Source organism: Aspergillus affinis (assembly GCF_023601865.1).
Source record: "Aspergillus affinis strain CMG 70 chromosome Unknown NODE_112_length_118489_cov_85_125139, whole genome shotgun sequence".
NCBI classification, from domain to species: Eukaryota; Fungi; Ascomycota; class Eurotiomycetes; order Eurotiales; family Aspergillaceae; genus Aspergillus; species Aspergillus affinis.
This window is the reverse complement of record NW_026515893.1, coordinates 107,816-118,489: the sequence shown is the minus strand read 5'-3', so window position 1 is coordinate 118,489 and position 10,674 is coordinate 107,816. Positions and strand designations below refer to the sequence as shown.

The following is a 10,674-nucleotide window of genomic DNA, read 5'->3' as shown; positions in this document are numbered from 1 at the left end:
CCCCCCCCCCCCCCCCCCCCCCCCCCCCCCCCCCCCCCCCCCCCCCCCCCCCCCCCCCCCCCCCCCCCCCCCCGCCCGCCCCCCCCCCCCCCCCCCCCCCCCCCCCCCCCCCCCCCCCCCCCCCCCCCCCCCCCCCCCCCCCCTGATACTTACTCGGGTGGTTTGGAGGACTTTGGAGAGGCGGGGGAAGTCGCTGATTCCAGCGTCGAGAGTGTCGATGGAGGAGTCGAGGAGGTTGAGAGAGGATTGAAGGGAGTCGACTGATGCGGCGAGCGAGTCAGCCATTGTTTGGAATGTGTAGGAGGGTTGGAATAATTGCACAGGAAGATGAATTGTTCAAGACTGACTGACAGCAAATATGGGATGTATGCAATGTTTGTTATGGTTGTTTCCAGGCGGGGCGATAATCCGGTAAAGGCGGCCACCCGCCAAGACTTACCTACGGCTTAAAGCGGCCGGGCATCGGACCTCCGGGCAAACCTCGTTGTACCCGCTTCTCCTCGTCTTCTCTGCATCATCTCCATCTACTCCTCCAAGTCAAGACCACCTCGTCAAGAAAACCACTTGTCATCATGTCTCTCCTCGGAAAGAAGTTCCCCACCCCCGTCGGTAAGTCTATGCCGCCATATCCTCTTTGTTCCGTCGTATTGCAGCGCGAATATCAACTAACGGATCTCTCAACAGCCCGGCCCATGGCTCCCTTCTTCGCTGCCGGTATGTCGGGTTAAACCTCCCAGATGGATCTTCGGATGCTCAGCGGTCTCGTCTTGTTGCGAGTGACTGGCTCGTGTTGCGTCCTGGATACCTATCGTCTATATTTGTGTCGGCGCTGGTGGTTCCGAAACTAACTGCGATTCCTAGGTGCGGTCATCCTCTACGGTATCAACTCGGCTGCCAACGCCATGATGAACAGTGAGTCCCCCGGTCACATCCTCTGGAGCCCACCCTGCTTGGGATGGGGCATATAACTCCGACGCAAAAGCTTTATTCGGAATGTCAAGAGTGTCAACGCTAACCGCGCTTCTTTCCTACCAGCCGCTGAGTTCAAGAACGACCCCCGCAACCCTAACGCCAAGGCCGTTAAGCACTAAATTAATCCCAATAATCTCGGAGAACGTCAATATGGCGGACGCAGGAGGATTATGGGTGGCTTGATGGGCCCGGATATCTGTTTCGCTTTTGGTTCCGCTCTGCGGGCAGATGCTCTGTACTAGCATATAGAATACACCGTCATCGCACATATTGACGAATTGTCAAGTTGTATCAATAATTTGAAGACTGTAACTCGTGTGTCTTCGACTCTTTCAACTCGAGGGCCACCGACACGGCAAGCGTGCTAGGGGTCTTATGTGCTGGGGGAAGCAACTCTACTGGTGTAAGGGCACGCTGTTGTACAAAGTATGCACGAGACTACTATTCATAGTAGCCGCTGCATCCTGCAGTGCTTAATAGTTCTTTCCTAGCGTGCTCTCAAGCAGTATAAGAACTGGATTGCTCCCATAGCTCGCAGTGTGAACCTGGCCAGGAGCAAACCAGGCATTGAACCTTCCACGACCTAACCAGCAACGTCTCCTGCCCAGGATCAAGTAGACAAAACCATATACCATCTAAATCCATCCTAAATCTGCCGGTTGTTTTCCATAACCAGAGCGGACATCAAATTCTGCTCCCAGCATCGGCCGCCACAAGATCAACAACCACGTATGCCGAGTAAATAAGACTTTATCTGCCTCGATCCATTTGCCACTACACTCTCCATTCAAGAATAACATCCCCGTCCGAGTATCCTACACAATCGAGGCAAATACTCCGCATAAAAAGAGCAGAAGACTATCCGCGCTAAACCCCATACGGCCGCCCCGTGACCGGCGCCAAGACCCGCGGAGAAGCCGTCGAAATCCATCCAAACTGCGGCCAAACCGACAATACTCATTGCGCCTTGTCCCCCAACTCAGATATCCAGTCACCATGTCGTTCTTCCGGTCGAAGAAGCTAGACCTCGGCGGTTTTGTCAACATCCGCGCGATTCGCGACCACACCAAGCGGAAGGCTTTCGAGCAGTACGAGCCCGAACGGTACGATCTACCTACCACCGATCTCAAGAGCAAGGCTGTTGTCGCATAGCTGGGCCTTCACGGTTCTGGCTATATGAGAAACTAGAGGAATTTCTTGGCTAATGTGAGGAATTATACAGCCAAGCTCTGCGCTACATCATCCGCAACACCTCCCTCCCTCAGCGTACCCGCGCGCAGGCTCAATTGCAGCTCACCCAGATGCACGCCTACACCCGTCCCACGCAGATCAAGAACCGTTGTGTTGCAGGTGGTATTGCACGTGGTATTATTCGCGATTTCAGAATTGCCCGAGTAAGTGCTCTCGCTGGCGGTGGTATTCCCGGGATGGACCCAACTAATGTGATCACTTTCTAGTACCAATTCCGAGAACAGGCGCTGGCAGGTGAACTACCAGGTGTGAAGAAGGCAAGCTGGTAGAGGGGAGAGGAAAATATAGAAGGGTTAGAGAATGAGAAGAAGATAAAATGTTGTACACTGCCGAGATATTGCGATATCCATCAATCTCTTTTAGTGGCAACTCGGCCACCTGGTTGGGTTTGATTTGCACGAATGGCGTTTGTTCTCCGTCCTTATTTGAAAATATGTATTATATGCTGAAATGTATATCGACGAGAAATGTATTTCCGGGTCGATTTCAACCACTCACCTAACTTGGAGAGATGTGACGTGAATATGAGTGTTTCGAGTCTCTGGCGTCAGTGATGGAGCAGGCAAATAGCCGAGGCCATTAACCCTCGCCTTCACCGGGCAGGACTTCTGTTAATGTCTTCTGGGTATTCGGGTCATTGAGATGTCTTATTTGCTCGTACAATTCACTTAGGCAAACGAGCTTCGTTTCTTCACGGCTTATCGGGAACCTGCAGCTCTCATATACTTTCTCTTCTCTACCCCCATCTCCTTCTCCTCAGTCTTTCTCTCATCAATTTGTCCACAGGGCACTTTTCCTCACATATCCCATCTCTACGATCCGATATCTCTCTCACAATGTTTGTCTTCCGTCGAGACGACCTCCCAGCAGACCCTGAGTTCCAAGCCCGGCTGGACAAACTGGGGTAAGACAGAACAATCACCCAAACATCTGGAGAACAAACAAACTTACCCCGCGGTCTAGATACTTCATCAATGACAAGGACCAGATCCGCCAAATCTCTGACCCCGAGCAGGATTTCAAGTTCAAAATCAACAGGAACCCAAGATGGAACGAGCGACAGAGAGAAGTGATGAACGGTACGTCCAAGACTCTTCACATTGGTCAATGCTTGTCGATGATGTCTTGACCAAAAAATGCACGAAGCACATAATCCGATACTGATGATAATAATGCTTGCAGCTTGTATCCGAGATATCGTCCTCTCTCGTCTGCGTGCTCTAGGCCTAGCCACCCTAAAACTTCCGCTATTTTCTGCGCCTGGTGATCCTCAGGTTCCAGTCCTGGTTTCCTCGAACCTGTCGACTGCGTCCAGGGTTATCGTCGTGCTCGGTGAGCCTGTACAGGACCTGGCCATCTGGGCATACCGCAGTGTCGGCGCAAAGAGCATCGACGTTGGCTCTGCAGTGCACTTTGCCCGTGCCGTTCTGCATCCAGACAATTCTTCACGTCCAGGAACTGGCACGAACGGAACCGCTTCTCCCCATGCAGTCCCCGACCACTCCGATACGGATACGGCGCTTATCCTGGCAAACACCGGTCAACTGATCTGGCACTGTGGCTCGCAGAGCGCAATCACGATACAGTCATGGCTTGCTCTGCCTCGTGCATCGGCCGTGGATTCGTCGTTGACCATGTCACACAGGAACAAGATCCCTAGAAATGGAAACTGGCAGGAACATATTGACTGCGTGTTTGACGAGATCATGGCCCCGGGAAGTCGTCTCGTCAGCCCTGATGCGCAGATTCAGATCGTGGGTATCGCGGACGGTGGGCTGGGCGCGATTAGGTATTTGGCTGGTCGTTGTATGTCTTCTCCTCTCCTTTCACTGCTATGCTCTCTCACCTTCAACCCTTGTTGGTTGGTCGCATATACAAACACTCCCAACTAATCAAGACGCGAAACAGGGGAAACCTGGCACACGCGCATCAATGCCATCTGCCTGACCAACCCACTCCACTTCACTCACCTCGAGCTCCGCACCAACGCAGATGTCGATGTCGATGTCGATGTCGATGTCGACTCCACCGCCGCCACCTCACCCACCTCTCCTCTTCCTGCATCTTCCTTCGCAACATTTATCGCCACCCGCTGCCGTGCCTACGTCCTGTCTGAAGAACCCATCAACATGCCCGTCCCTGGCGCCGCCGAGCACGGCTGCAATTGCTTCGCGTCCGGCGAGGCGCTGAACATCGAGTGTATCTTCCCGAGTGCTTGCGACGCCATGCTCGCGTGGCTGAATATGACTTATCGAGATTCTGAGTTCTGTGAGGCAGCGTTTGAGGTGGTGGAAGTTGATGGGGAGGATGGGGATATGTCTGCTGGGGGTGGGGTGGAGGTTATTTCTACGGGTTCGGCCTGAGGGTTGAGGTTTCTTTCTGTGCTTGGATGATGAGGAGTTTTTTCATCAAGGTAGATGGGGAGGGAAATTTTTCGGTTTTCGGTTTTCGGTTCTGAAGGAAATAGAGACGTTTGTGGTTTATTCTGGGCTGCTGGTTTTTTTTGGACTTGCGTTGGGTTTTTACCTAACCCAACTTAATTTGTAAATTCTTGCGATCTTTTCCTACTTGAATCTGGCTATTCGGAGATGTTTAATCGGTGCAAGTAATTCTTCGCTGAGTAAATGGATTAGGAAAAGAAAAGAAAAAGTTGTTGCATGCGTAGTCTGGGCTTGAGAACGGATACATATTGCGTAAAGTACCACTAACCTCTAACCTCAACAATGGCCACCCACGCAATCACCAAAAAATTTTTTTACTCATCCAACTCAACATACATCTTCCCAATAACCCCCTTCCACTCCTCCAACGAAATAGCCCGTTCGCCATACGGCACGTACCCCCTTGGAATCTTCCGCATCTTGTCATGATCCCACTTAGGGATCACCAAGAACTCATGGCTCTTGTCGCAGATGTTCAGCGGCAACGCGCCTTTTTGGAGTTTTTCGAAACAGTCCCGGTCGAAGGTCAGGTTTATGCAGTCCTTGCACCACCACATTTCGCTGGCGGTTTCCCAGTAATGACCGCATTCGCCGTCACAGACCGCGAAGATCTGTGGAAGGGAGAGAGACAGGTCGGCGAAGGGTGAGGAGGGGGAGCCCAGGGTTAAGTTTGCAGTTGTGGGACTAGTAGAGATAGGGTGAGGCTCTGGCTTTGTAGGGTGTTCTTCTCCCTGTCTTGGTGATTTGTTCATGGTGGTGTCAATTGAGGGAGTGGCTTTGCTTTGCGACTTTTCTGTCTTGTCGAGAGTCTCTTGATTTGGGGGGTCGGGGTGAGCGGTGTCTTGTAGATTCTCGAGAAGGGCTTCTTCTCGGCCGGTGTTCGTATCTGAGGATGACTGGCTTGCAAGTGCGGCCATGATGACTGCTGCGGATGCGTTCCGGTCGTCGTCTAGGGGTAAGAAAACGAGGAGGAGTCTCCAGTACGCTAGGTAGTCGTTGTGTTTATCGTTGTCAGACAGGATCTCCAGAGATATCTTGACCACGCTACGAGCAATTTGCTTCGCCTTGGCCTGGCCCCCTTTCACCTGGTAGTATCGAGATAGGTAAAGCTTTGCGGGGAACAGAATTTTGTTCTCGGCCACCTCGTCTGGGAGAATCTCTGAGATCCGGCGGAGGTATTCGTGGGCCATTCCTGAGTCGTGCTCGGCGGCTCTTGCTCGACGCAGGTAGACCGGGGCTAGTTTGATCGTGAGACTGGGGAGAATGTCTTCAACATCCAGGAATGACCGAGGGAGATCGTCCTTGAGAGCGATCTCCCAGAGTGCGACTGCGCGTTCTTCGTTTTCAACTTCCTGGGAGAGAGCGTTGGCAAAGTGATAGCGGATGTAGTACAGGCTCGTATAGGCCTGTAGCTCGGAAGCTAGCTGGATAGCGTCATCGTACATCTGCTCCAGAAGACTGAACTGCTCTGTCTCTATGGCTGTCTGTAATATGATTTCATGTATAGTCTCCTTAGTGGCTAGATTGACAAGCATGTCAGAAAGAGACCGCGCATCCCCGGAGGTGTCTTGGATCTTTCCTAGCAAGGCCACGATATCCGTCCATCGGTGTTGGCCCTGATACTGCTCAAGAATCACCAAAGCACGATCGTAGCCGGTGTAGTTGGTTTCGATCGATTTAGTGTAGCTCTGAGTGGCAAGATCGAACTTTTCGAGGGACCAGTATCTCTGTCCTAAGTCAAAGAGCATTTCGGCCAGCACTTTCCTGTGAAAGTCTTCCTGCATCCATTCGCTGTCCTCTTGGAGACGTGCTGATGCGTCTTCCAGTATATTGATGGCTTCGTCTGATGCAACTGCGCGAGCTAGGTAGAAAGAAGCACGCCAATTGGCTGCATCAAGCTCCAAGGCGTTTCGACACCGCCTTTGGGCTTCGACTTCGAATGAGAAGTTTTGTAGAACTGTAGCTACCTGTACTTCCCATAAAGAGTCCGCCTCTTTGGTTTTCAGTAATTTACGGCACCAATTTTCTACTTTGCAAATGCTTTCAACAGTAGGTTTGGACTGGTCATTGGGTGTTGAATGCTCTTCACACCTCTCACCATGCTCAATCTAGAAGGTTTGTTTGGTCAGAATCGTGTCGTCTCGCGGGTGAATTTTAAGAATGACAAACCTTGCGCATAGAGTCAAACAGGAAAGAAAAGGCGTTGCAGGCCAGAGGCTGAGGAGAACTCTCCCGCAGCCAGTGGACCGCCATCCTTTTTACGAATGATTCAAGGAGATCCATCTGGGGTGACGGGCTGGCAACAAGGTTGGTAATCCAACCTCTTTCCTTATGGTCAGAGATGCTCGACACTACGGCCGAGTCTCTAAACCATCGAAGGACTTCTGTCACACCATCGTTACTATCGAGCCATGTAGAGCGGGCATGCCACACAAATGTGGCTGCCGTTTCCAGGTCATTCGTCCACAGTAGTGCGTCTGTCGATGATGCGTCGGTAAACAGCTTGAAAAGACGAGGCCCGACGGCAGCTTTCCATTCTCGATCCACAAAGGCTAAATCCACCGAAGATAGATGTTGAAGAACGTAACTCACTGCGTAAGGCCGAAGGATTTCGCGCCGTTCATCTCTTTGCTCTGTTAGAACACGCAAGCAAGTAACCGCAAGCTTCACCTCTGCCGTGTCTTTGTCATCTCGGTATATGTGGCCACCCCTGCCACGGAGTTTCTGCTCGAAGAATGACTCGAAGCCAAATCGATCATATAGTTCTGGTGGACAAACCGTATTAAGGAAGTGGCGCACAATCGTAACTTCCGAAGATTTGACTTTCTTAGTGGCGTTGGAGGCAGATTCTTCTCCATCGGCGTCAAGAGATTGGCGCCTCTCCGGTATCAAATCCGTGATTTCATAAGAGCGAAAGTCAATGTCTCCGTCACTATCCACTTCAAACAATGAATACTTTATTTGCAACTTTGTCTGCAAGGGTAGAAGCGAGAGGTCGCCACTCTTTTGATAAAGCACGGCCGCCATTTGGCGCGGCTTGAACCACTCCCTGCCGTAAAGGATCCAAAGAATGATCTCATTTACCTCCGCAATCTCTTTGGAGCTAAGTGTTTGGTTTAGTTTCTCGATCTCACCTAGGATTTGCTCGGAACGCTCCTTTCCAGCACCCTCCAGCACTTGATCGATATCATGAACATAATCTAGAGTGCTGATATGCTTAAGGATTGTAATGATCCTGAAATAGTCACCTGCGGTCTTCTCACATAAACTCTCACTGATCTTCTGTCTGAGCTCTGGGATCCCCATGCGGCTTGTATCTTTGAGCGCCTCAATGTGATCCATCTTGGACTGCGTGTACTTTTCCACGTCGGACCGGTTCTTTGTGCTGATGGATATCTTCTCAAAGGACATGCCTTTGACGGCTCCGAGTTGTTCGAAAGCCCTTGGACGACCAGTTAGAAGAACGCGGACGCGCTGATGATCAGGCGTGAGTGTCGAGACTCTACGAAGGAACTTGACCAACGCATCGCCAATAATATCACCTATCCCATCGATGACGATAAAGAAAGTCGCGTCAATAATTTGTGCCAAGTCTTTGTTAAACAAAAACTGGTCCGGGATTTCATGAGGATCCAGATCGTTGGTTTCGTCGCATACAGCGGCTGCTAATCTCAAATACGATGCGTCGGCCTGCGTGAATTGCCAGACCAGGGATTTGATAATAAGATCCAGGTGGTTAGTCCTCTTTAGCTCCTCCTTCGAATCGCCCTCGAGAAAGTAAAAGGCCAGTAAAGTGCGCGAGCCGCAACTGTCCACCGAACTCCGATTCCGGAGTCTTCGTATTATCGTGGAGGCCAGGTAGCTCTTACCGGTACCCTCAACGCCTTCGATCCCAAGAATAGGCGAGCTCGTATCCTGATTCCGTTCCCAAGCCACGAACAAAGGCTCGGAGAAGCACCACTGTCCTGTGCCCGGTACGACTAGCTTTCGAAAGTTCTGATATGCCCGCTGCCAGAACGGGTCGGGCTCGTGTCTCTCACGGTCGAGCTTATTCTCGTCGAACGCCAGCTTTTTCAGGATGAGATCCCGCCTGCGCTGCGTATCATTCTCCTTTATTTGGTCCGAGCGATTTGCGATGAGCATGTCAATCTTATTATTCACAGCCTTGGTGATGGCTAGGTTCTCCTTGGTGCCCACAGCGGCTTGGGATGCGAAACTGAAGGTTTGTGCCGTGACCAGACGCCCTTCGCGATCGACCAGACTATCCATCTTGTCCAGCAAGTCCTGGATATCATTGTCACCGAGAAAGAAGAATTTGGAAAAGACCATCAATTTTCTCCGTTTCGAGTGTCGCAACTTGATGGTGCGATCGCATATTTCTACAAACAGTTGTAGATGTTGACAGGCAACCTTAGCCAGTCGGGCATCCATGCCACCGCGGATGTAGTACTCTAGCCGACTCAGATAATGGCTGCATTTGTCGAGCAGGCCTGCCAAGCTCTCGAACACGTCCCGGTAGCCCTGCCATGCATGGATGACAAGGCTCACGGCGTTGAAACATAGCTCGGCAGGGCCAAAGACCTCAATTCGCACGCAAACATCGCAATCAGCAGCGTCTTTTTTTAGACCGTTACATGCTCATAGGCTGATTTAAATCTCGATACGGTCGGAACCCGGGGAAGAAGCAGGTAAACTCACTTCGGACGCACCGCCCGCGACCACACCCCCGACAGTGTCAATGAACTTCAAGGTATTATCGACGGTGGAGCGGATAGCGCTTTCCTTCGGCGAGGAGTCTTCCAGCACCCGGTCAAGATGGGCAAGGACATTCTCGATGGTGAGGTTCTGCCGGATCTGATTGGCGTCTCCCCCGGCCAACTGGATGACACGGGCCTGGACTTGGGACCAAATGACCGCGATCTCGTCCTTGATGGCGGAGGTCCTAAAATCCTGGGGGGATTTGGGGGAGACGGGAGATATAGTCATGGTCTATGCGGCGGAAGTATATACAAAAACACGCACTGTCTGAGCTCTGAGATGCCAAAAAAAGAGGGTCTATTCAGAAAAAACCACGGGTCTACAAAGGGACAGATCATGGGAAAAACGGTCTAGGTCCCGAGGTTCGAATTCCCAAACCAATGAATGGTCACATTTTGGCCTCTTTCAACGAGGCTGTGTTAGGCTGCTTAGGCAGCGAGAGACCTGGTCTAGCGGGACGAGGATCGTATTTGTTCAGGGTCCAGGCCTCTGACTGCAGGACTTGCAGGACTTGCAGGGCTTGGTGGCGAGCATTGTCCCCTGAAGGGATGAGACAACCTGAGGGACAGATTGATCGGCCTGCAAGTCAGGGGTGATGATTGTCGATGAAGGGATGGGGATGGACAAGGAAAGTGAAGAGGGGGAGAAATGAAGGAGAGAGGAAGGAGTGATTAGTCAGGGTCTTGGCGAAGATCATCTGAGCGGCGGCAGCCCTACTTGGCTCGACTTGACTTTCCTTTGTCTTCATCATCATCTTCTTTATTCATCATCATCATGTGAACATCGTTCCTGACGGCGGACTCCGTTCCATCGTCCGCTGAGGGGAAAAGAAAACCACTCAAAGAAGCGTCCGGATCAGCAGGCCAAGCGCATGCCGCAACTTCCGATCTGAATTCGGGCTAGTCAAGAGAGTGAGCAGACTAAACATGTCGCTTCGCGATGCTTGTCGCAGAAGGTCCCGAGGGAAATCCTATCCGTGACCAACAACGTGAAAGTATCGAGTAACAGGATATGCGGATGAGGAGTTTCGATCGAGTAAACGCCGATAATTTGCCTCAGGAGACGTCCGATAGCGGATGCCGGAGGCGCCCGATGCAGAACCACGGTTGATGGGGCCGCCTTAGCAGGTCTGAATCTTTTCATCGGGAATTCGTCCTGCTCTTTGTCAGCCCCTCGATTTGCCTCCCGATGGGTAACAGTTAATGGTAGTATGTCCCGAACCGGTAATAGTGAGGGCATCGCCGATAGCCGC

At 51.8% G+C, this 10,674-nt stretch overlaps 4 protein-coding genes across 4 annotated transcripts; 2 read left to right on the top strand and 2 right to left on the bottom strand.

Moving 5' to 3' along the window:
- Nucleotides 1-285, bottom strand: KD926_000670 (uncharacterized protein; the record flags this gene model as incomplete). Its single annotated transcript, XM_053104476.1, has 1 exon — nucleotides 154-285. A coding segment is annotated over one exon (132 nt), but the record flags the coding sequence as incomplete, so codon positions are not given.
- Nucleotides 286-1,968: 1,683 nt separating this feature from the next.
- KD926_000669 (mitochondrial 37S ribosomal protein uS14m) lies at nucleotides 1,969-2,492 on the top strand (the record flags this gene model as incomplete). Its single annotated transcript, XM_053104475.1, has 3 exons — nucleotides 1,969-2,075; nucleotides 2,195-2,366; nucleotides 2,430-2,492. 3 exons carry the CDS (start codon nucleotides 1,969-1,971, stop codon nucleotides 2,490-2,492), a joined length of 342 nt encoding a protein of 113 aa, XP_052952288.1.
- Nucleotides 2,493-3,059: 567 nt separating this feature from the next.
- Nucleotides 3,060-4,586, top strand: KD926_000668 (uncharacterized protein; the record flags this gene model as incomplete). The annotated part of the gene is made up of 4 exons (XM_053104474.1): nucleotides 3,060-3,127; nucleotides 3,187-3,302; nucleotides 3,406-4,029; nucleotides 4,132-4,586. The coding sequence occupies 4 exons, from the start codon at nucleotides 3,060-3,062 to the stop codon at nucleotides 4,584-4,586; spliced, it is 1,263 nt and encodes a 420-aa protein (XP_052952287.1).
- Nucleotides 4,587-4,978: 392 nt separating this feature from the next.
- KD926_000667 (uncharacterized protein) lies at nucleotides 4,979-9,650 on the bottom strand (the record flags this gene model as incomplete). The annotated part of the gene is made up of 3 exons (XM_053104473.1): nucleotides 4,979-6,772; nucleotides 6,834-9,280; nucleotides 9,374-9,650. The coding sequence occupies 3 exons, from the start codon at nucleotides 9,648-9,650 to the stop codon at nucleotides 4,979-4,981; spliced, it is 4,518 nt and encodes a 1,505-aa protein (XP_052952286.1).
- Between the last annotated feature and the right edge of the window lie 1,024 nt (nucleotides 9,651-10,674).